Here is a 26,515-nt window from a genome sequence, read left to right as displayed (position 1 = left end):
AACAAGTGTTTCTATTATTAGGTTTTTATGGAAACGTTCAGATCAAACTGAATTTTCTGGAAAATATAAAATTCATTGTAAACAAAATTACATTATATTCATATGTAAAGAGAATAAAAAGAGTCCAAAACCCGCAAACAATCAAATCAGATCAAACACAACTTAAATAAAATATAAATTAAATCAAATATATGTAACAATTTAATCAAAATAATTCTAAAAGTCTAAGGCATAATAAAAATAATCTTGTTTAGATAATACATCTAGAAATGATGCACTAATACCCGAATGATGCAATCATTATGGATGTGATCGTTGTGGGTGTTATTATTATGGATGTTATCATTGTATATGTAATCATTATGGCTGTGCTCATTGTGGGTGTGATCATTATGGATGTGATCACTGTGGGTGTAATAATTATGAATGATAAATGTGGTTGTGATCATTATGGATGTGTTCATTGTGATTGTGATTATTATGGATGTGACCACTGAGTGTGATAATTCTAGTAGTGATCATTATGATCATTGTGGGTGTATCATTATAGATGTAATCATTGTGGGTGTGATCATCGTGAGTGTGATCATTATGGATGTGACCACTGTGGGTGTGATCATTCTGGTTGTGATCATTGTGTGTAATCATTATGGATGTGATGATTGTGGGTGCGATCATTATGGATGTGACCACTGTGGGTGTAATCATTCTGGTTGTGATCATTGTGTGTGTGATCATTGTGTGTGTGATCATTATGGATGTGATGATTGTGGATACGATCATTATGGATGTGTTCGTTGTGGGTGCGAATTAGTATTTATTTGCCGTAAGAATCAAATATGAAACACGTCACTGTTTATAATAATTTGTTTCTATTTTGTGTTCTATTTTTTTTATTTTTCAGCTAGGCGAACTTACAGATGATAAAATAAGAGGTAAGGAAATTATTAGACCCATTTACAACATGGGGCATTCGAAATGAAACATTATTTATATCATTATCATTGTACCGTTCATTTAAACTAATATGACTTTTTATGGATTTTTTTGATAAAGTTTGACCAATTAAAACCATAGCTGTTGACTGAAGCTTCTAAAGGAATATATTTTAGGTAAAATGCATTAACGGCATTTTATCTGGTAAACAAGTTAGCTTGTCTCAAGGTTGTCGGTGAATATGCTGAGGAATTTTCACGATTTTAGTTTCTAATACTACGATTAAATGAATAGAAATGACATGTGTATATATTTAGAAGTTGTTATAAATACAATGACAATACAAGACAATAATCCTCTGTAAAAATGATGTATATTTCAGTTTAAATACGCTGTTGAAAGGTCTGGGTTCTATGGTGAGTTAAACTTGACGTATTATCGGTATAATCACATTTTTTTAGAATTCAAGGAAGCGTTCAAAATGTACGACAAGGACAACGACGGGCTGATATCCACTCAAAAACTGGGAGCGGTCTTGAGAGCACTCGGAAACAACCCTACTGAAATCGAGATCCAGGAAATGATTGATGAGGTAGATTCTGAAGGTAAGAACATTTACTTCTCAATTGAGCTTTCCTTTCCATTTCTCATTTCGGTACATTTTGGGGTCTTTGTTTAGGTTCTTTCTTGCACTTATCCAGAATGGAGAAGTATTTGTGGAACAACGACCAAACTTTTCGCCCAACGTTACTCTTGGGCCTTACAATATACGCTTTACAACACTTTCATGTCATAAGTTAATTTACACAGACAGGAACGGCCTGTGCAAACGCGAGCCTGATTCGGATCATTTTGGTGGGGCTCCTTGAATTTACGCACTGGGTCCCCTGTGAACATGGCATTTGCAAATAAACTTTTTTTTTTTAAAAGAAGTTTTATATGGTATTAAACTAAATATTTTTCCATCGCTTTAAAATTACTTTAAATAGCCTTTTGGGGTATGGTTTTCATCATTCTCCGCCATTTTGCGAATCGGTCGATCAAGAACCATACAGGCTAATCGTAGAACACGCTGAAGTTTTAACTCCTTAATTTGTTATATTGGGCTTTTCATGTAGTTTTCTGCCTCATTGGTATTTCCAAGCGTTTGTGTGTAGTGTTGAAGCTTACTCACAGTTTTCTGAAACTTCACAATTTCCACGCAGTTGTTTGTCCTGCTGATTTTTTAATGCCTTATTTTTTGTTTTTTGTTTGTTGCTATATTTAAATCTACGTCCATTTTTATGCCACATTAAAGGTTACACGCAGTTTTGTTCCGCATTGAAGGTTCAACGCAGTTAGTTTCTGCTACACTAATGTTTCCACGCAGTTTTCTTCTACATCGATGTTTCCACACCCGTTTGTATAACAATGAATTTTCCATTCAATTTTTCCCCACTGATTATTCCACGTTGTCGGTTTTCTGCCGCATCGAAGTTTCCACGCAGTCTGCCACAATGAAATAAGAACGCAGTTTCCTTGCACATTAACGTTTCCAAGCAGTTTTCTGCCGCATTGAAGTTTCTACCAGCTTTCAGCCACATTGATATTTCCACGCAGCTTTAAATAACATTTACGTTTTCGCGCAATTTGTTTTCTGTTACATTGGTGTATCCACGTGATTTTCTGCCACAAAGACTGAGTAGATATAGAATCCTAATTACATGCAAGATTACTTCATTTGTATCATTGGATCTCGCTCAAAGTTATACTCATCTGAAAACGCAATGGTTTAAACCAATTCACCGAGTTTGATCAAACTCGGTCTATACATGGTCTCAACAGCAGTAACAAAACAAGCCACATTATTTATGATCCCTTCATTCTGACTTATAAATCTCGCTCATCATGGGATTCACGTGAAATCGGAATTCTTTCATTTGTATTCCATGTTTTATCAAAACTGAATAAAACTTATGGCCTCTATAGTGGTAACAGGTTCAGCCAATCAGATACAATATCACCCCATTATTATCTATGGATCTTGCTTGTTATCAAATTGTTTTAAATATCCGCGTGCTCTAATATAAGCTTATACTATTACTAAAGTGGCAAGATGCTGAACCAATTAGATACAAGTTCCCTATAACAGGATTATTGAATCATGTGAGTCATTTTAGTGTACGTTCGAGTGCTTTTGAATCTACGTTTGAGTCATGATGTCACTTTCGCGCTCAAGAAATAACATTGAAATTACTTACATATACTATAGACAATGCTTAGCGAAAAATTTCGTCTTTAGACATGTTTTCTTGGTTGTGGCTGAGCAGAAAAATATCCGTGGTAAACTGCTGAGTTGCATATCAACTGTACGAGCTTTGACCATTTTCACCCTTTTAGGATCGGTGATTTCCCTTAAAAGTTGATTTTCCTTCTCCACCATGGACCACATTGTACCAATGTTTTCTACATACAACATTTAATTTGATTTTAAAAAAAAATCAGTTTCAGAGAAAAAGAAAATTATTTGTCGGTAATGAACAGACCCGCATTTTACTTTGCCCGAATTTCGTAACACATTTATCACTCCGGGAGCATGGTTGATGAAAGAGGCCACGTGTGCTGGGGCTTAGGTTGCGTCACATAACGATAATCTTGGCGAGTCAGTCGTGATGACATATAGACAGCAATTTATGAGTGTTCTTGTTCTGTTGGATCCTAACTTAGCTTTAACAAGGCAGGTAAAAACCAGTGGATGAGTGATAAGATAAAAATGGAAATAGAACTGACAGGTTTTTGCAGGTAGTGATAGCAAGGGACAGTTGTTCTTACAGAAAAAAAGATTATAATATAACCGGTTGAGAAAGAGAAAGATAAATCATGCATTTGCCATACGCTGTATCATCACGAGTTCAGGCAAAACATGAAGAAACATGTTCACGTACTTGCATAGTATCATATTAGTGGGTTGGAGAGGAAATTTAGGAAATTTTGCGGACAAGTCGTAAAGATAATGAGATCCAAAAGGTATTCTTCACCATTCCCGCCTTTGTCCATGTACCATCACATTTCCAAATTTCAGGAACGTCTTAGATGCAGCCATGACGGACTATAATATACGTTCTAGTAGCAAGAAAGAAAGAAAGAACGTACGATAAATAGATAAAATTAAAAATTAAAAAAATATATACTCTCTAATCCTTCTTGTGATTTATACACTCAACGTGTATCGTGAGACATTTGGAAACGAATTCTTATCAATTCACTTCTTTCTCTCTCTCTCTCTCTCTCTCTCTCTCTCTCTCTCTCTCTCTCATGCACAAGGGAGATATTACGTCGATACAGATCGAGAGAAAAAGGAAAACTAAACTTGCACCAAGTAACCAACAATAACCTGGGACTTCGTAAGTTAGGTGTAAATGTTCCATGAGATTTTGATACAGTGTTCACAGTACTAGTGATATAAAGTTCCAATCGCCCCTCAAGATTTGAAGAGTTCCAATCGCCCCTCAAGATTTGAAGAGTTCCAATCGCCCCTCAAGATTTGAAGAGTTCCAATCGCCCCTCCAGATTTGAAGAATACACGTGGTGTAATCTATCTATATGGTGCTTTGTTTATTTTTAACTATGTCTTCATGTTTTATAAAAACTACTAATAAGGTTGTAAAACATTGTTTAATATTAAAACGTTGATTGGCCGTTCTACCCTCCCTTAAACGTTCTCCATCATTGTGTGGATTGGTAAGGCAGCGGGCTATTTTTCAATTTCAAACTCCTTTAAGTATGTTAGCCGCAATGCTAAAACCATCGCCTTCAGTGTTCAAGTAGTTAGCCATGCTATATTTGTAGTGCTCTACGTTCTTCATTTAAACCATTTTTCTTGTTTTAATCGTAAATGTGCCTTACATTTATTTAACCAATACAAATGAAAATAGAAGTTCAGAAACTAAAAGAAGCAACTTAAAATATTCAAAGAAACTTGCGATTATTTGCAAAGGGTTAAGAACTACATTTTGTATACGGATACACAGGACAGAGTTGTGCACACTCCATTCATTCCTTGAATACACAGTTGCTTATTGTCAATCTCAACTGAGCTGGAAATGCAAGCATGTGTATTTATATGTGATATAAATAAAATATATGCATAGTATGTACGCAGTATCTCTGATATACCACTCGTATAAATGTTTCATTAAAAGGAAAGTCGGCAGGCCATTAATAGAGAAATATTTACTATATACAAGCTAGTGCCTCTTTGTCTTCCATCATTATTGTGGAAAACATACCGGATGGAAATATATGACGTATATATGGTTACTTAATTCACACTGGAATTTTGAATTAATGAATGTTTTAATGAAGCATTCTGTACAATGGTAAATAATGCAGTCTTATCATACAAACATATCGTATGACAAAACTGGTGAAAAAATAATTTGATTGGCTGAACTATTTAACATATTTGACTTGATGATGATAATAGAACCAACTCTTGGCTGTGGAAGCAGCCTGTTTAGTTTAATTCGACTCAACTACCTTCATCATAGGAATTAACTGTCCCCTCCCCTCCCCCTCCTTCCTCCCATCCGAAGTAGGAACATTGACCATATTATAAAAAACTCGTTACTTCCTAATGGTGTAACTGGCTTGATACGGCCTTTGAAATCAATGGTCCATTAGGAGTAAAGTTTATACGTAGAGCTTAGCTTTATAGTTTTAACTTGACTTTAAGGGGTGGTATTTTTTATTTTTTTTTTTTAAAATGACAGAGTTTACTCCGGAATGGGACTTGACAACGAAACTTCAAATCAAAACAGGGAACCTTGCACAAAACTTAAATATACCATTACAATTAGAAGGACCACCTTAATGATGACCAGAACAAATGTGTTGACATAGTTTGGCTGAAAATCCAGATCTTTCATATGGGAAGATGGTAAATTGGGTTGTTGTGGCCTTCTCAAACGCCGAATACAAGTTGACCGGAATCGTGTTACAATTGGCAGAGAGATTATGGATGTTTACTAAACAAATGGTGGGATTAGAAGGTATGGTGTCAGGTATGCTAGACCAGGGTATTATGCAAGAAGCTACCAGACCATAAAGGGCAACAGACTGGAATTTGCTAAGAAAAATAATGAAAGGTATCATGTTTTAGTAACTTTAGAAAACTCAGTAGCTGTATTGATTTTGATGCATTTCCATAACAGATAACACAATTTAATGTTATGTGAGTGTTTAACCAGCATTGTTCTCATCTCCGGACCTTCAACGCAGTTTCCTTAAGGATGAGATTGGCTCACAATGTCGACGATACGCAGCCTATCGGTGTCATTCAAGACTCTCTGAGTTTCAACGGACTCCCTGCCGTGAACAAGCTTTTAATTTATGAAAGGAAAAAACTCGTTTATCTTCAGATAGTTGAATATCGTCGTCTATAACAACCCTTTAAATTGCAAAGTTGCAAACGGACTCGCAACAGAGAGGGATGCTTGGCCAGGAAAGTGTATACTGCAGAGATAGTCACTTGGCAAGCAGGAAAATGTCTAATACTCAACTGAACAAAATTACTGCATGAAAGTGAAGGTATGCTTAGTAGTATTATTCACAGACAAGACGTCCGACTTTTACCAGCGTTGGTGGCAAGCATTACTTCTGACACATCAATTGTATAAGGTGTTCAGACTAGGAGATATACACAAATATGCTGAGCTATAAGTCACCACAAATATGTAAACCTTGTAAAAAAATTCCATGCAAAATTTATGACCGAAATTGTTGCAGACATGTGCACTAGAAAATAGGCGACAATTTGCACCTACCGACCCATAAAAAAACCCGGATCAGAACAAATAAAGGACCTTCAATACATGGGCGTATTTCATCTTCTAAAAACGGGAATTTGCCAAATAATTCAGATGCAAGTTTGGATGTTCTATTTTGTGACTAGGTTTAGTTTATAAATGAGAGAATTCTATTCCACACGAAAGCGAAAATTTGAAAATAAGTGTCAAATTTACATATACGAATGTGTGTAAAAGTAACACTTACCGAAACAGTTCTCGCATGTAATCATTATTCTCCTCTGCGGGGAAAACATATGACATTACTTATCACATTGGAGACGATACGCCGAACGTTATATTGGCCGAGTTTAAATGCAGACACAATGCTGTGCATCAATTCATGTGAAGCTTTCTCCCGAGGAAACCACACAAATTCACCAAGTGACGATAAGTCCTATGCCAGTGGCTACTCAGACCTGGAGCAGGTTATTTTAGGACTCACGGTACTAATTCGGTTCCCATAGTAAACCTATGCAAACACAATTATATAAAAAATTCAATAACTTAAACTTTTTGAGTGCTCATGATCAAACCTATATTTATCAGTATAGATGAAACCTGGATGTCAGCTTCTGTGTAGAGGAAAGGATATCAGCCGCGGCATTTTCTGGACCTGCAGGTGTTTGACAATTGTTCTTTCAATTCCGCACCAAAGAGACCGGTGCTAATTTTAGTAATGAGTGTTCCAAACTCAAGACTGTTAAAGGACTGAAATTCCACCAATAAAACAATGTCTCTAAAAAAATCACTTCAACTAGAATAAAATCGCAAAAGATTATTTTTCCTTACATTATTAACCAATCCTGGTCAGCGAAACCCATAAATACTCTATTTTAGGTTCACCAATTTCCAGGCTGGTTCCCATTTTTCGGTACCGTGTGTCCTTTAGAATCATTGCCACCATGCAAACAAAAATGAATAAATATGTTCTAGTATTCATGTGTCGCCTTATAAAATATATGACACTTTTTTCGTTGGAAGACAGTCAAGGACCAATAATCTCCACGATAGTTTGATTAATGATGTTTGCCGACACCAAGTTCCACAATATCTCGAGCTGAAATGACGAACACATTTTGTTAAAAACAAGTATTGTATACGTATCACAACACTACGTGAAGAAATAACCTGTTATGATATCATACTATAGTCCCCAAAAAAATCATTCATATTTGTTCTCTGACTTTCCAAGACGATTAGTTCAATAGTGGAAAATGTTGCTTGCATTGTATTTTCAGAAAATGCAACATAGCCTGCGTTGAATTTTGGATAAATTAATGCTTAGTGCAAGTAAAATTTAGTCTTGGTATATCTGAATTTATAGTCCATGTCATGCATCGAAAAAGTATAAAATAAATGAAATATGTAAGTAATTAAATTAATGTAGTTAAACCTGCAATCAAAACCCAGACCACTGTTTTCATCCTGCAGTGCTACCTGTAATATGGGTAATTCATGTCGAAAACATGTAACTAGAGGATAAAAATAAGGGACATTACTTTGTCATTCGTATACAGGCTGCTTACAACAATTGTCTATTTCACGTCTGTGTCGCTTTTAAAATAGGGAGGGGGGAGGTATTAAAAGCAATAAAGATAATTCTATTATGGATTCAATCATACCTTCGTATCTCGTGCCAGCTATCTCGACTTTAATGGAGGGGCAAGTATCACGGTTAGTTTATGATCTTGCAATGAAACATGGCTTAAATTTGACTGAAGATGTAACTATCTTTTCTTGTTAAATTGGAGGAAAAAGTAAGAAAAATAATATATTGTTGCACATTTTGTAAAACATTAAGACACTTGAACGAGAAGGTTTACAGGATGTTAAGTTTGCAGTGTAATAAAATAATGAATCCATATAGAATCGATACACAAACCTTCCAAATTGTTTAACATGAGAGTGCCTGACACGAATCCAAATCTTAAGAAAGAAAACAAAAATATATAATCCGAATGTATGATCATATTAGCCGTAATTTTCAAAATATCATGCAAAGAGTTTTCAGTGAGCGCAAAGGATGTAACAGTATGTCTCCATGTTTTAGCTAGAAACACTGCAATATCTAAGACAATAACTAAGAAATACGGACTCATCGAATTTCTGGTCCCACCTTAATAATTAGATGCATTAGGGATTTCGAAATAAATCAGTTCTCACGTGCCCCAAGGAAGTGTCGATGCAGTAATTAGCGACATAGCTGCTGATATTTTGTTCCAACATCACACTGCCATGGGCTGTTTAATTGTTTCATTAGCCGAGAGTACCACGAGAACGCTTTTGGTTTGATATTCAGATTCACCAGAAAAATGGGAACACACACACACACACACACACACACATTCATATATATATATATATATATATATATATATATATATATATATATATATATATATATATATATATATATATATATATATATATATATATATATATTCTTTTGCACGCGTTCACACATTTCTTCTGTTATTGGTTTGAAAAAATCCCAACGTAGCTAAATGTGGCTTATGAAAAGCGATATCGTAAACGACAACGAACAATGATTAAGTATAAATTGTGCTGACAGGAATATAATTAAACCCCAACATTTTCCTTTGGTTGGAAGATACAAAGGTGTCAAGGATTATAAATAATCGCCCTTCAGTGATTATATAGTCCATGTACATAACACATTCTCTGTCAAACATAAGCAGGAGGAATTAATAGACCGTCTGTACTCCCTTTTAAGACAGATCAAGCTGCAAATTGCTATCACCCAGATTTGCCATCGCATAATGAGTTAACAGATCCGGATCTATGTAGTCTGTTATGAATAATCTCTTGGACAAACAATTTCGATCCTGATCTGCCGCTGCATTATGCGACAGCAGATCAGCGTTACTGTTGTTTGCAATTAGATTGGACTTGGTATAGAGCCGTGGCTGCTCTCAATACATTGCCGTATTGAATGTGATGTGATGATCTAGACATGCAGCTGCATTATGAGACGGCAAATCTGGTTCCACGCTATTACACTGTATCTACAAGTAGATCGTGTATCCATCCTATCTCGAACGGATTAGAACTTCGTCGAAGCAAACTGGTTACCAGTGTTCCATGCCTTTTGACAGCAGTTATTTCAATGTATGTCGATATGAACCCTAAATGTCGCCCTTTGTTTAATGGTAGGTCTCTCTGGACGCCCATACTGCAGTAAGATGTTGTGCCGAGTGGAGGTAAATAATGGAGTTTATTAACCTCTGGTCCCTTCATATTATCCAGGCTATTTTGTTAAACTATATATTTAGTAGATGATGCCGACTAATATATATATATATATATATATATATATATATATATATATATATATATATATATATATATATATATATATATATATATATATATATGTATATGCTATTTTGCATAGCGGACATTTTGGTATAAAATATATATATATGTAAAGAATACAAACCATGTGGCGAATAGCAATCCTTTCAAGTACACTGGATCCAGCAAGGGAATCACGTGAGTCAGGGATTGATTAAGATAAATGCACTAAACTGACAACGAACAGTGCGAAACTAGTACAAAGCTAGCGACCCGCTTTCGACTCTTTAATGAGTCTTTTTCAAAGACAAATACAAAAGATAGACAAGACAAACAAATAAAACAGAAAAACGGTTATGTTTGCGAAACTTTACAAGGCTGTTTCTACAGGAATTCAACCTTTAACTTTATTATGTTTCAACTAGTTTATTTTAGCTTGTTGCTGATACTGGAAAATATTTGAATTGACCTAGAAATTGATGAGCAATAAGGACATTTGTTATTGTATGTAAATTTATGTAAGCGCAGATTATATCCAGGATATTTCATTGTTACATTAGTCATATGCTAATAAGCATATTTAGAGAATTATTTAAAAGAAAATTAGTCGGTAGCAAAATATAATTTTTTGTGCATAGTTTTCTTTATCTATTCTTCTTATTTTAAACCGCTTGGTTTCAATGTTCTAAGGCGGCGTATCCAGTAAGATTCCTTTTCGTTCCTGGTTTGGGAACTCCAGTTGGGGTTGTGAGCAATTGCAGTAAGTGTTATATCAATGAAAGTGCGACCGGACTTCTGTACAGCTTCTTTGTCATCCAATCAGATCTATGAAGGTTGATCCTTTTGTTTCATTTCTCACTGTTCGTTGTCAGTTTATTTCTTTCATATATATCTTTATATCCCAGTATTATCTTTAATTATTACAGAAGACCCACCCTGGCTCGTTTTTGTTAGAAATTGAAATAGTGATAGAGATGCAAAGCTCCAAGCCCCCAGTCAGCGATGCCGACAGTTAAATCACTGAATACACAAAAGGTGAAATTCAAATGAACAACACATTTAATGCCATTCAATTACAAATAATCCTTCCTCAAATGAAATTCAATATTCAAAACCCTATCACTCGTCTTTCACTCGAACAAGTGACGGCCTATTTCATATCTGACTTAGTGTCATAGATTTTCCTCCTGTCCTGTGTTTCTACTCATCTGCAGTATTTCTTGACTGGTACCCAGTACCCCTTCAATCCAACAACCACGTCCTTTAACCTTCCACTTCTTCGACTTCTGTTTTCTCCTTTTCTTGTCTCACAGAGACTCGAGACCAACTGTACCAGGGTATTTCCCTTCTCTGTCTCCTACAGCTCCTCCGGTCCCTAAAAGCATCCTTTCTGAAGCTCCTTTGTAATTCCCAGAATAACAATGTTTCCCGCCAATTTCGAATGACGTCGGAGTAGCTTATAACTTCCTTATGTAATTCACGCAAGATGGTTTAGCGACTACTGGTGTTTAGTTTCAAGACACTAGATTTAAACTTGCGATTCCAATGGTGGTCACGACTTGTTCAATTCAGTGCGGATGTCGATTCACCCATGGTCTACATAATTAGCAGACATTTCCCCCTCCACGGCAGTCTGTCAAGGGTGGATTTACGACACCCACTTGAGATTCCTTTGAGCCAACAACGGCAATTCATGCCACTTACCTGTGAATTGCACTCAGCAGAATAAGGCGCCAGTAACAAGTTCATATGGCCATGTTATATACGACTCACCCCCCCCCATCCTTTTGATGTCGGCTTACACTCGCAACATTTATGAAGCGAATAATTAGCCTCAGAGTCTAGCATATACATGATGCAATCTGGCTATTGTTCCATACTTATAACGTGACACCCACCCCCCGCTTGAGAATAAAATCGCGATTTTATTCCCCCAAATTTGCTCCAAATGGAAATGTGCGTTATACATGCAATAAAAGAAAAAATCATAGCCACGCTACACGCTGACTACGGACACCAATATACACACAACATACGGTTATTTGCAGAGCGATCTATGCCATTTCAGCGCTCCTATTTATGAAATCAACGCCTACGTTCTCTGTTCCTTTCACGTATCTGATCTGCATCTGGTACTGCTGTAAGAACAGCGACCATCGCATCAAACGTCCATTCGACAATCTCGCCTGCGAGAGATAGGCAAGGGGTTGGTGGTCAGTTTCCAGTATGAATTTGCGCCCATACAAGTACCGCTCGAACCGTGATATTCCGAACACGATTCCGAGGCATTCCCTCTCCGATACAGAGTAGCTCTTCTCGGCAGCAGACAATTTCCTACTGCCGTACGCGACAGGGAAAATCGTTCCCTCGTGCTCCTATTAACAGTACTGTTCCAAGTCCCGTGTCGCATGCGTCAATGTGAAGCACGAAGTCTTTAGACAGATCTAGTAGGCGGACAACTGCGTCGGATGTAAGCGTATCCTTTAGCTTTGGAAAGAGTGCTCGCACGCGTCCGTCCAAATAACTTAACCCGAACTCGACAAGTGGCGTTCTCCCAGGTATTTCCGTAAGCACATCGGAATACCCGGCCAGCAACGTCTTTATCTCTTCCCACTGTACCGTCGTCAACATAGGGTCGCACTCCACGTCCGAGGGGGTCTCAGCCCTCGTTAACGTACAGCTTGGGACAGTATTCGCCCCTTCCGTGTCGCCTTCGGCGTCCTCGGTGACAAAATCGTTGGCGGTCTCCCTTTCCCGGTATTGCTTAGGGAGATTGGCATGGTATAGCTTCTCCTTAGTCGGTAGTCGTATCCAATAGGTTTGACCTCCGACTTTCCCGGTTACGACTTACGGCCCCTCCAAAAAACTTGCAACTTGTTGTGTTCTTGGGGAAACAGCAACAATACCTTGTCGCCTACGTCATACTGGCGTGGTTTTGCGCGCTTGTTGTAATACTTCGCTTGACGCGACTTCGCTCGCTTGAGCTTCTCCTGTGCGAGTGAACAAACTTCCTTCAGTTTGTTTCGCAAAACTGCGACGTACTGATTGATAGTACGTACCTCTTCGACAGCGTGATCGTCCGTCCACAGCTGTCTCAGTACGGCGATTGGGCCACGTACGGTCCTTCCGTACAAGAGTTCAAAGGGAGAAAACCCTAAACTCGCTTGGGGTACTTCCCGATATGCGAAAAGCATTGCAGAAATGTACGGATCCCAATCTTTGGGGAGGCCTTCGCACAGCTTCTTGAGCGTGTTCTTCAAGTTCCCGTTAAACCGTTCGACCAGTCCGTTACTTTGGGGGTGATACGGTGTAGTCGTGACGTGTTTAATCGACATCAGTCGGTTTACCTCTGCCATCACGCGACTCATGAATTGTGTCCCTTGATCGGTCAGGATCCCGTCAGGCACTCCAACTCTTGACCAAATCCCAAACAACGCTACCGCAACGGTTTCTGAATCAATATTACGCAACACCACGTCCTCTGGATAGCGTGTAGCGTAATCTATGACCTTTAGAATATACCGATTTCCGTGCGACGACGCGAGTTTTATCGGTCCGATTAAGTCCATCGCGAAGCGTCGAAATGGTTCATCTTGAAGGGGGGGGGGGGTACTCCACAAGGGGACGTGTCGATGATCCGTTTTCGGTGCCATTCTCTGACACTTGTCACAGGAGAGACAGAACCGCTTGACATCTCCCTGGACCCCCGGCCAGTAAAATTCTTTGATAAGACGGTTACGCATCTTGGCAATTCCCATGTGCCCTCCCATGAGACTTTCGTGCGCGAGTTTTAACACTTTCGGCTCACTTCTCTTTCGGCACGACGACTTGCTTAAAGTGTTCGCTGCCTTTCCGGGCGTGGCGATACAAGATCCCCTTCTTGTACGCAAACTTCACCGCGCCATTCGGAGTTTCCTTCTCTGTTTCCTCTGCAGAGGATTTGTGCAACTGCGCCAGAGTTGCGTTTTCCTGCTGAGGCTGCCTCAATTCGGCCGGAAGTACGTTACTGATCAGTGTCGACGTAACTTCCATCGGAGTCGGTTTCATCTATCGACTCTTGGACCTGGCTTCCCCATCACTCAACGGCATCGGTGTGCAGGTTTCGGGGTTCGGTTGTGGCAACACATAACGACATCCCAGTATGACGTTATGTGACAGCCCAGCCAAGCACTCAGCTTCAATTTGCCCCTTCACGTACGGTGAATCGAGGTCAACAACAGCCACTGGCACCGAGTCACGCGTGCTGTTTGCGTACTGGACTTCAATTAACTCCCCTGTGTAGTCCTCAGGCTTCAGGTATTTCTTGTCGACAAGGACTGCAACGCTACACCCAACGTCGTACAAGATGGTCGCACCTTCTCTGTTGACGGTTGCGGACGCAAGGTTTGCTGGTTTACAGCTTGCCTCCGGCTCGCACACATTTCTAGCAACGGCATTCACCTGGGTCTGCCTGCCCTTGGGACAGTTCCTGGCAAAATGTCCCGGGCGCTTGCAGTTGAAACACGTCGGCAGCCCTCGCCGACCTGCAAGTCCGGTTTTCGTGGGTGAGGCCTGTCCGGGTCTGTGGGTGGTATCCTTGCCTGAGGATCCCCCTCCGACCTTCCTGTCGCCCGGACGGTTACAGACAGCCGGCTCCCCCTCCCACACACGGCGCGACTCAGTGGGTCGGGCTCGGTCCGCGCCCCCGGAACCTCCACTCTTCGAGTGTGCCTGCTCATACCACTCCGCCATGCTAGAGATTTCTTTGAGCGTCCGGTGTTCTCTCTCTGTTAGAAAGACTATCAGCTCGTGACGGTACGTGCTGAAAACATGCTCCTTGAGTATGACCTCGCCTAGCCCGTAGTACGATCGTTCGACGTCGGCCATCTTCATCCACTTCTCAATTAACCCTTGAACGCGGGTGTGGAATTGAGAGTGGGACTCCGTTGTCTTTTTCATCGAGTCCCGAAACAGTTTACGGTATGTTTCGGCAGTCAGCCGATAATTGCAAAGAAGGGGCTTCTTGAGCGCATCGTAGTCATCAGCCTCGTCGGTAGCTAAGTTGTGGTAAACTTCGCAAGCGGCATCTTGCAAAAAGGCTGAGACGTTGATCGTCCAATGTTGCGGCTGAATTTTGTGAGAGGCCGCGAGTTTCTCAAATTGCACGAGGAAATTGTCAATGGACTCGTCTTTGTCATTGAATCGCGGAATACTTATCTGCACCATTCGGTGGTCGATGAATGGTCGTACGCTTCCACCAGGGCTCGTACGGGAGTCGTCCCTATCGTTAGCCCTAGCTTCTACCCATATCTTTCCCATTTCGAGAGCGTGAGCGAGCTCTCGTTCTTTTGTGGCCGCCGCTATCCGGGCCAGCTCCATCTCTTTCTGGTTTCTTCTTCGGCGGCTTTTCCAGCCTTCCATTCTTTTATTCGTTCTTCTATAAACGCCGATAGGCGATCTCCCTCGTAGCCGAGATCTGTCGCGGCCATGGTACGGAATTCCTTAACCATCCGTCTTTCAGTAGCCATGTTATTATTATAAGTGATACCTTGTCTCAGCTTACTAAACAATTGACAGATGTTAACGTTTCTAACCAAATAATTACCTGCCGACCCAACTAACTTCGCACAGTAAGATATTTGTTCGATATTTGCTTCACAATTACTGCAAGTAATCAAAATCAACCAAGCATGCAAATATCAAAATATAACATACACAAGATGAAAATTCGAACAAATTCAAATACACAGGATGAAAATATCTCATACTGTTCACTGCTACTTCCTAACAAATAAACTTTAGATCGCAAAGATAATATTTATTTCTAATTCAGATCCCGGACGAAGCGCCCACTGTAAAAGGGTCTCGTCGTGGAGTACCTTAGGTTGGGGTGGAGTGCTCCCAGTATTATCTTTAATTGTTACAGACGACCCACCCTGGCTCGTTTTTGTTAGAAATTGAAGTAGTGATAGAGATGCAAAGCTCCGAGCCCCCAGTCAGCGATGCCGACAGTTAAATTACTGAATACACAAAAGGTGAAATTCAAATGAACAACAAATTTAATGCCATTCAATTACAGATAATCCTTCCTCAAATGAAATTCAATATTCAAAACCTTATCACTTGTCTTTCACATAAAACGCGTTATATATATATATATATATATATATATATATATATATATATATATATATATATATATATATATATATATATATATATATATATATATATATATATATATATATAACGGTCGACACCATTACAAACGCTAACACTCGGGTTCATACACCATTGCTGCATCGGTCGTTACCTGCCATTATAATCACTAACATTCCTGACAATCGGCACACGATCCTTGATACTCCGTGATTCTGTAATATGAATCGCTATTTTGGAACGAACGCGAAAAGGCGCATTACTTGCTATATGATTACTTACTACATTTGCGATGAAACCGGTCTTCAAATTCAAATTTTAATAAAGCTTCTTCAGAACACTGCTTTGGCGATTTAGGTCTACTTATTTTAAAGCATTCGTGTAAAAATTTCCACACTTTCCATGGCATTATCATCAAGTTACAAATATCTTTTTGGGGTGGGTGGGTGTGAGGGATGCGAGAAGATACATTCTTGTACCATAAACTTTAAATTGGCCTACTGTATAGCAAATAACAACATATTTTCTTACTCGAGGACATTTTTACCGTGCCTAATAAGTGTCGTAGGAAACAATAAAGACAATTTCATTCAATTAAGTGTTGCAGATTAAAGTTTTATAAATATTTGTAAGAATATACTAATTCCTTTTATCGATAGCATATTTCGATATCGATTATGATTGGAAAATTCACTAATCTTCTGTGTAATTGAAGATACGGGTCTGCTGGATTTTGAGAGCTTTCTGGACGTTATGGCAAGGCGAGAGTTCGAGGACGAAGATCATGAGACGGCATTAAAAGAGGCATTCCGAATGTTTGATAGGGACGGCAATGGGTATATTGACGCAGAGGAACTCCGAATATGTATGGTAAATTTGGGAGAGAAACTGACCCTAGCAGAGGTAGAGGAAATGATCAAGGAAGTGGACGTCGACTTTGATGGTAGAATGAACTATGAAGGTATCGGTAAATCAATCGATTGATCGATAAATAGATCAATCAGTCAACCAATCAATCAACCATTAAAGATTATATGTACGCATTCACATATACTTTCCAGAACCAAAAATTCCACCCATCAAGGATTTGTCAATCCAAGCATAGATACGTCCATCACTCCTCCATTAATTTCTCCGTTACTGTATAAATGCATATAGAAATCAAAGATATACACTGTTTTAGCACTTCATCATTAATTATAGGCATTTCAGCCTCATCTAGGTGAATGTATTTTAACATACGTCCAATGTATGTCCGTTAACTGTTTTTCATCCATCTTCCGTTTGTCAGTATTTTTTTTTTTACTCCTTAAACAAACTTGGAACAGTTTTTGTTGTTGTCCGTAGCATGCTCTATATCCGAGGTATTCAAACCCTTTTCAAGTTCATTTCTGGTGTAATGATTTACAATAGTTAGCTAATTGTACAATCAGCATTGAGAAAGATCATCAAGTCGTCCGCAGAGACCCTCCGCAAATGTTCAAGTGGTCCGTGCAGAAAAAAAGTTTGAGAACCAGTGCTCTGTATCAAGTATGTCCGACTGGCGTCTCTCGCAACACTTCGTCTCCATGACTAAAACTGGGCTAACGCTTTATTCTACTTGGTCTGAGTTCAACCGATATGGTGACCAAAACAAACTCTCTAGCAACAACAAGTTTCCTCAGAAATAAATGTTAATCCTACTTCAACATATCCAGAATTTATTAAACCTTTATTTCATACATGGTAGGAATATTTTTCGTGATATCATGCCATTTGAAGTTGTCATAAATACTTCCAACATAGCATTCACTTTGGCAGTTGCTTTTCAAAATACACAAGAAGAAAGAAAGGAAGAAATTGATCGCAAAAATAGTACGAAGAATCACGACCAATAATTAAACGAAGTATAGAGAAATAGGTAAAAATTATTTCTTTTAATTATTTTTAGTAATATCTCTAGACGGAGATTTTGTGTACATGTCGAGTCTCTTAACATTGGTGGAAAATAGATTTTGTAAGATGATACCATTTTAAGCATTTTTTTAAAATCATTTTTTTAGTTGGTATCGCTTTTGCGCAATATTATCGTCATATGAAGGATAACATATCCCTCTGGAGTGCATAATATCTCTTTAAAATCATTACACTCGTGACTTGCTTATGTCGCAGGAACAATGGCGTTTGCTTTATGTTATTCGCCATCCAAATAGGATTTACTTGACGTGCAAGAAATACCAAGCGCTGACAAAACCATTATTTTACAATATACCGTCATTACTCAGATGACCCAGATTGGCCGTCGCATAACGTGCCCGTAGATCTGAGTCTGTGCAGTTTGTTATGAATAATAAGTAAAACAAACAACTTAAACCCCGATCTGCAGGTGCATTATGCAAGGACAGAACAGGATTTTTGTCTTTTGATTCTATCTATAAATTAGTACATACAGTATGTGATTCCTCGAAATATCTTTTATAAACAAAGTTCTCGGATGTTTTATGTCTCTTTCCATTTCGATTCTTTCAGAATTTGTCCGGTTGATGTGCACCAAGTATCCCCTGGAATAAAACACTTCCCAGAATCCCCTGGAATAAGACACTTCCGAAAAGTTGCTTCAACCATGGTGTGTCTGCTGATCTTTGGGTCGTTGTGAATATTTTTTATATCGCGTCTGTTCATTCTGCATATTACAGCACTTACAACGAGCCTGTCTTGAACAGAGACTAACTAACGACATGTTCCACTAAAGTCTGTAATTTTATATTAATGAATGAATCGTCAAGCCAAATTAACCATGCCTACTAATTAGCAAAATTAATGAACGAATCATCCAAGCCGAAACAACTAGGCACAGCATGTTCTAGATGACGACGCTTCATGTTATAAAAATATATCACTTTATTTAATATATAGTTTCGGTACTTAGTAAAACTTTCACACATTATTAATATAGTTAAATAATGAAGTTATTAAAAAAATCAGCTTATACATGCTATGTTGTAAGAACTGCCAGATGTCTAACCATTTGTTTGACGCAAGTCATCAGTGCCAGAAAGTAAACCAGGTGTCGTTACCTAACGGATCACGTATTGTCCTAAACCAACGGAGTTTGAATAATGGACAATATTTTAGGGTACAGAGGTGGAATGTAGGTATTTTGTCAACTATTGTGTGGTTATCTGGCTTATACGCACTATTTAGTTTCTTTCCAGACATATGCATGCCTGAGGTTTTAATTTAAACCTTATAATTTGTGTATTTACTTGTTAACGTACACGTATCTTAGAATGTATATGTTTTAAACATACTAATCCTACTCAGGTGTGTTCGTGTATGTATGTGTGTGTGTGTATATATATATATATATATATATATATATATATATATATATATATATATATATATATATATATATATATATATATATATATATGGTATCATGTTGACTTTTGTAATCTGATATTTTTATGTCAAACCTGTGTACGTTAATCTAAGGTGTAAAGTTATATAATTTCGATCTCTAACAGAGCCCATGGAATACAAGCATTGTGAAACTCTGGTGAGAAGGCAGGGAAAATTTAGATTAATGTACATTTAATTGTAATATTGCTATTGTGTTCCTACCTATCAAAGGCTTCAACAGTAGGATAGACAAGATAAGTCCCGAACCATCTTGTAACATTCCGCATAATCTGCAGCCTAGCTGTGATCTACCCCATGTAAAAGACGTTCGTCATGATCCGCCTGCTTGAAATAAACATTTGTCACGATCTGCGCCCATGTAATAGACCTTTATCATGATCTGTCCCCATGTAACCGACCTTTGCCTCTGATCTGCCTCCTGGAAATAAACGTTTCCATGATCTGCCCCCCCCCCCCCAGTGCAATAGACCTTTGTCATAATCTACCCCCATGTAATAGATCATTGACTTGATTTGTCCCTATGTAATAGACCGTTGCCATGATCTGCCTGCATGTAATACATGTTACGAGTCTATGCTCTTAAAATAAGTAACAGAAAAGAGAGAAGACAACGAGCTTTGTAAAATTTAACAAACAGTTTATATCCCGTGAATAAAAAGTGAAAAAAATGAAGAAAAAAAGAACTTATTTTTTGTGAAATAAATCCAAAACCAGTCCAAGAATTAAAACGCAAGTCATATCAATGAAAAGTCCTAAGTGAATCACAGTTCAAATCATATCAATGAAAAGTCATAAGTGAATTACAGTTCAAATCCCGATGAAAATCCAAAATGGAAGGCGATGACGTCTGTAATAGTCAGCGTTGTACTGATGTGTCAACAGTTTATTGTTGAATCACAGAAAATATTATTCCAATTTTTGAATTCCGTATAAATGTCAAAGCCATTAAAGAAACCCGAGGTTTCAGTGTAAATGTATGCTGTTTTTGATTGGAAAAATAACATACATGAGTGACGAATCGATGCTTCATTTTGAGACAGCTATATGCTCATCTACTTGCACGCTTCTTTACTCTGGCAATTATTGAAATGCACAAGTCAAGGTGTTATAAGATAAAGAGTCCACTCAAATAAACGGAGAATTTTAATTCTTCATTTTCTGCGTAACTGTTGATAATTTGAAATCATTTTTATTTTTAAAAAATAATGCTGATCAAGGGCGCAAACACATAGCTTTCTACAGTATTGGGAAATCAAAGGATTAACAGGATTATCAAATGAAACGGTGCATAACTGATACACATCCTTAGCCTTCTCCACAGCAACCTTAATAGCACACCGCATTAGTTCTCTCCCGAAACATAGTTGGAAATCATTCATTGGCAATGGCATCCTTGGTTCAAATGGACAATGTAGTGGACCAACACGACCAAGTAATTATATTTAAAATACTTGACTGTACTTGAAGCATCAGCTTCAATTACAACACCATCTCCGATGCATCAACGTGGATTAAAATTCAATCCCTGATACATCAACGCTAATTACAATACCACCTCTGATGCATCAATGTCAGTCACAATACCAATTTTGCATCAGCATCAATTACAATAATATAATTGATGCATCAACGTCAATTACAATACCATCTTTGATGCATCAGCGTCAATTACAATACCATCTTTGATGCATCAACGTCAATTACAATACCATCTTTGATGCATCAGCGTCAATTATAATACCATCTTTGGTGCATTAACGTCAATTACAATACCATCTTTGGTGCATCAACGTCAATTACAATACCATCTTTGATGCATCAGCGTCAATTACAATACCATCTTTGATGCATCAGCGTCAATTACAATACCATCTTTTGGTGCATCAACGTCAATACCATCTTTGATGCATCAACGTCAATTACAACACCATCCTTGGTGCATCAGCGTCAATTACAATACCATCTTTGATGCATCAGCGTCAATTACAATACCAATTTGATGCATCAACGTCAGTTATATGCATAATATTTACTTGAAACGAATAAATGACGGAAATATTTCATCGAGTTTGTAAAAAGTCGTTATTTCGCCACTCGTGAAAATACTTGGTTTGTTCACCCACGAGATGAAATATATGTTATTTAGTTGTAGCAAGCAAATTTTGTTCTTATTTTATGCTAAAATATTGGTTAGCAGCATGTACTGTATAACACATTGAAGTAGCAGATTTCTTACTGGATCCCTAGCCATTTCAACGGTTTTTCCGTTTATGTTCTACTGTGCTTTATGATTATTAGCACAGAAAATAAAAAAAGATAATTCTCCTTCTTAGTTCAAAGAAAATTGAAATTTTAGGACTATATATATATATATATATATATATATATATATATATATATATATATATATATATAACACAAGCAAAACATCATTTCGCGTCTTGCTGGATTTGACTCAAGCCGTCTCTAGAGGGAGGCAGCCATATTTACCGTTCGGCTATGTAACAGTCCAAGAATAGCTTCGAGTTTCATGGTAATAATGTTGTCCGTGAAATATTGAGGAACAGTGGAAACTAATATTTGTTCATTCTTGTGAAATGCCAAGATTATTTCTCACAGTAAACCAGTACTTCACGGCCTAGCATACAAATAAGCTACTATTTTGATGCATCAACGTCAAGTACAATACCATCTCACGACGATTATGCATCTTATGAATTTTCCATTCAAAATGTATTTCATATACTTGTTCGTCGTTTATTTTATGGAGTACAGTGAAGCTTGTATTAAAAGAACCCAGGGATATTGTATTCTCTTTCGCATGTTTGACAAAATTTGAAAAAAAGTTCAAAATATTTATTCATGAAAACGGAAACCATTTCAAATGTTGTAAATTGATGATACTGAAATTATTTCAAGATAAAGATAGCAGTATATTATAAGAGACATTGTTCGGCAATTTGAAACATTTCCGTTGGATTTCAAAGAAATTATGAATCACAATCACAAGGAACACATGTTGTAATGTTTACTTTTGGTATGAATAGGAAAATGCCTCGATAGATCTCCAAGAACAGATCATGTTGATATGTTGTTTTTGCAGCTAGTGTTGTATATGTTGATGGTGTTGTAAATAAGTGTTGTGAATAAGTGTTGTAAATAAGTGTTGTGAATAAGTGTTGTAAATAAGTGTTGTGAATAAGTGTTGTAAATAAGTGTTGTAAATAAGTGTTGTGAATAAGTGTTGTGAATAAGTCTTGTGAATAAGTCTTGTGAATAAGTGTTGTGAATAAGTGTTGTGAATAAGTGTTGTGAATAAGTTGTACATTTGCTACCTCTTTATCATCTTTAACAAAAACTGTGTACTGGACAGAATTTTTGTTGTAAAGATTTGTTTTTGTATTATGTATATATATTTTGTATTGCTCCATTTTACACTTGACTATACATATTGTTATGTTTAAATGTACCTTTTTGTGTGAATGAACAAAGCAACTGACTTTTAAGAAAATGTCACTCTCATTTGGAATTGCATTTCTTTGTTTTTTGGATGAGTACCAAATGACAGGAAAGTCCTTTATTACATACCTATCAATTTTCCGCCCAAGAATGAGCAAAAATTTTACGTTGAAAGCTCAAAAGTAGAAAAACGATTTTCTGATTCCGTAATATCATACTCTCAAACGAGGCTGGGACTACTTTTTACTCGAAGTTTCTTAGTTACAATTGAATAATCACGAATAACTACTCAGTAATCTCACTTGACATACAACTGATAATGAACAGCAATCTCTTTAATAAATCTGTAACATTAAGATCAAACATTTTGTTAAATACTGCAATAAATACCAGTTGAAATAATGCTGTTATTCCCTGCCTATCCCTATTGAAGCATCTTATAATGTTCTGTCAAAACAGTCAAAATGCTACCGCAGACATTTTCCTAGTTATTCATAGGGTGATAACTTCCGTTACATGAAATTTGACAACTGCACGACAGCTGCAAATCACATATATGGGTCTGCTGTCCCCATGAGTCAAACAACTCTTGTTATTAACAGTGATAGTAGTAAAATAAGTGACTGTTGTTATGCACGCCTCATTCATAAAACATTGGTGCGCATATCAGTTATTAAAAATTGAGCGTGCATGGGTTAAGATGATTCTCGTATAAAAAAGTTTGAAATCTAAAGCAAGTTCTTTCCTTTTTTCAGTTACGTTTTCTGATTTTATTAATTTCTATGAAAATGTATAGGTATATAACACAAATATCATTACAATAGTAATTAGTTCGTGACTACACGATCACTTCTTAATGTCAGCATATACGTGCATGCGTGCGTACATACATACATGCATGCATGCATGCATACATATATACATACATACATACATACATACATACATACATACATACAGACACATGCATGCATGCATACATACATACATACATACATACATACATGCATACATACATGCATACATGCATACATACATACATACATACATATACTGTATATTCATTCATAGACAATAACACCTTCTCTGCAAATGTAGCTTTTACTTCTCTTATCATGTTCTTTTTGTTGCAATTCGATTTTTTAATTTTTTTGGATAGGTGTGCATCTCTGTGCCAAAATGTAAATATGTATTGTTATATACACCACTCTGTGTGTGTGTGTGTGTGTGTGTGTGTGTGTGTGCTGTCTATTGTCCACCGAGGAAGACCCTGTGTTTAGTTCAAAACGTGGATTAACTTTGTTATTTACACCTATATACAAACTGTACCTATCTCACAGCTTTAATGATGCAATCTCAGTGGTTTAGGTGGTATGGTAAGGTGGTCTTGAAGTGGAGATGACACACCTACACGAACTCAACTTTAACGTATATACAATCATTGTAAGGCGAAATTCATATGATGTGGATATCTTGTGTCGTTGATTTTCTGTTGTCGTGATCTTTTTAACAATAAAATATTAAAGAATTATTTATTGTTCAGATCTTGATAGTTCGAATTAGAAGTACTCCGACCCAGAGTTAGCGATTCATCATATGAAATCAGATCAGATATGAAATCAGATCACAATTAATAGCTCCGGTTCACGAATGTAGCCCCATTCTATTTTAGAGCATTTTTCCCTGTCTCCTTTTGGTGGTGATACAAGAGTTAGATTTAGGCATTCTTGATATGGATTTGAAGGCTACTGTCTATTCTTCAGAATGTGAGCTTATGGTGTGGTTGTCTGTGTGTGTTTCGGGGACAGTATACAGTAAGTAATAAGGTCTTGGTGATGATCCGGAAGTGAAATCTGTGTTCCATTGAACGCTGGTTTATTTACAATGCAGCCTTTCAACAAAACAAAAAAAAAAATGCCGGTGAACCTTTGACAAGAACGTCATCGTTAAGTCATCTTTGAAGGTATTTTAGATTAACATATGATTTGTATTGATTGTAACACAGTGGAAAGATCAGTACTGAGAAACAAATGTAGAGAATATATAGTAAAATTGTGTTCTATGTCCATGTACACATAAAAATATTGTCCTGTCAAGGGCAGTCACTGTAAGATATTAATTGATATGAAGTTATTTCCCCTCTCAGCTGCCATATTGCCAATTTATGCAAATGTACTTCTCTGTTTCTAACCTTGCTAAATCTGAACATACATTGAGAGTTGCTATTCGTCGTACATACAGAAGACCTTACATAGGTGCTCATTTTAAATACAAGTTATGAAACGAGTGGAATAATTTCTCTTTATGAGCCTTGGCGAGCAATAGATTGAACTTATTCTACGAAGTATCATTAATTTCATATGAACTAAGCAATAATGTTAGTTTCTATTTATCACATTTCGAAACTATACTGATTTTATCTAATTTTATCTGACCATGCCACGTACCAATATATTAAAATGACTTTGAAATACACTCGGATGTCTTAGTCATAACGACTTACTTTTTGCACGACGTTAAAACGTCATGTGGTGTTATTACATGTGCAACATGCATGATAATGGTGACATTGGTATATTACCGTAAATAACATGGTGGTCATATGATAAAATTACTTACCGTCACATTGGAATGAATACGAGTCGATATTACAAGCGTTTTGTAGCGTGACGGTTTTCTGAATGCTTCAAATACAAAAAAAAGTTCTTTGAGGTTAAATTGTTTACGACCCAATAATATTGCTTGCAACATTTTATCTCTAACAAAACTTTTAAGACATTTTTGCATAAAATTTTATGAAAGTGGATAACAATGATTAAACAGTATTTTGTTAATACTTTCTGCTTTAAAACAGTATACGTTCGCTTAAAAGCGAATATCAAACAAGCTGTGATTTCTAAAACATGCTGAAGACTATTTCCGTTAAGATTTCATTTTCTATCACGCCTATCTGTACTCAAAATAAGACCATAAAGGATAACATAGAAGGAAAATGCCCAGAATATTCTACGTTTCAAGAGAGAACTTTATATTTTCATGCTATCCTGACCAAAGACATATTGTATTGATTCATCCATATCAGCCAGACGCCGTGATACATTTCCGTACACTACTAAACTCTGTATGATCATCCTTATCAGCAAGACGCCGTGATCTAGTATAAATTTCCATACACTACTAAAGTCTGTAGGAGACGGTTGAGACTAATATTGATTTTTTTACATAGTTAACGAAATCTGTTTTAGTTTTTTAAACTCTTTTTGAAATGCTTCATGATTTTGATTATAAATATCTTTGTGTGAAATCAGTATAACCACGAGAACCATTACTTTGAGGCAGAAAGAAATGTATTAGTGCTATAAGTTGCAGAAAGAATGGAAAACAAATAGAATACAAAGAAAGTAAAGAATTTAAAGAGACGACAAAACACCAAG

At 37.2% G+C, this 26,515-nt stretch overlaps 1 protein-coding gene across 1 annotated transcript in view; it reads left to right on the top strand.

Annotated features, from left to right (window-relative positions):
* The window catches only part of LOC149805547 (neo-calmodulin-like), a 31,849-nt gene extending 12,317 nt beyond the window's left edge, over nucleotides 1-19,532 (top strand). The window contains exons 2-5 of the mRNA XM_089936400.1: nucleotides 905-935; nucleotides 1,398-1,541; nucleotides 16,933-17,178; nucleotides 18,726-19,532. Coding sequence (XP_089792526.1) covers nucleotides 905-935; nucleotides 1,398-1,541; nucleotides 16,933-17,178; nucleotides 18,726-18,766 — 462 coding nt within the window. The 3' untranslated portion in view covers nucleotides 18,767-19,532. The remainder of the gene's footprint in view (nucleotides 1-904; nucleotides 936-1,397; nucleotides 1,542-16,932; nucleotides 17,179-18,725) is intronic.
* The last annotated feature ends 6,983 nt before the right edge of the window (nucleotides 19,533-26,515 follow it).

This window comes from Sinohyriopsis cumingii, chromosome 2 (genome assembly GCF_028554795.1).
Source record: "Sinohyriopsis cumingii isolate HCF-2022 chromosome 2, ASM2855479v2, whole genome shotgun sequence".
Classification (NCBI taxonomy): domain Eukaryota; kingdom Metazoa; phylum Mollusca; class Bivalvia; order Unionida; family Unionidae; genus Sinohyriopsis; species Sinohyriopsis cumingii.
The sequence above is the reverse complement of the archived record's forward strand: the minus strand, read 5'-3'. Positions and strand labels throughout refer to the sequence as shown.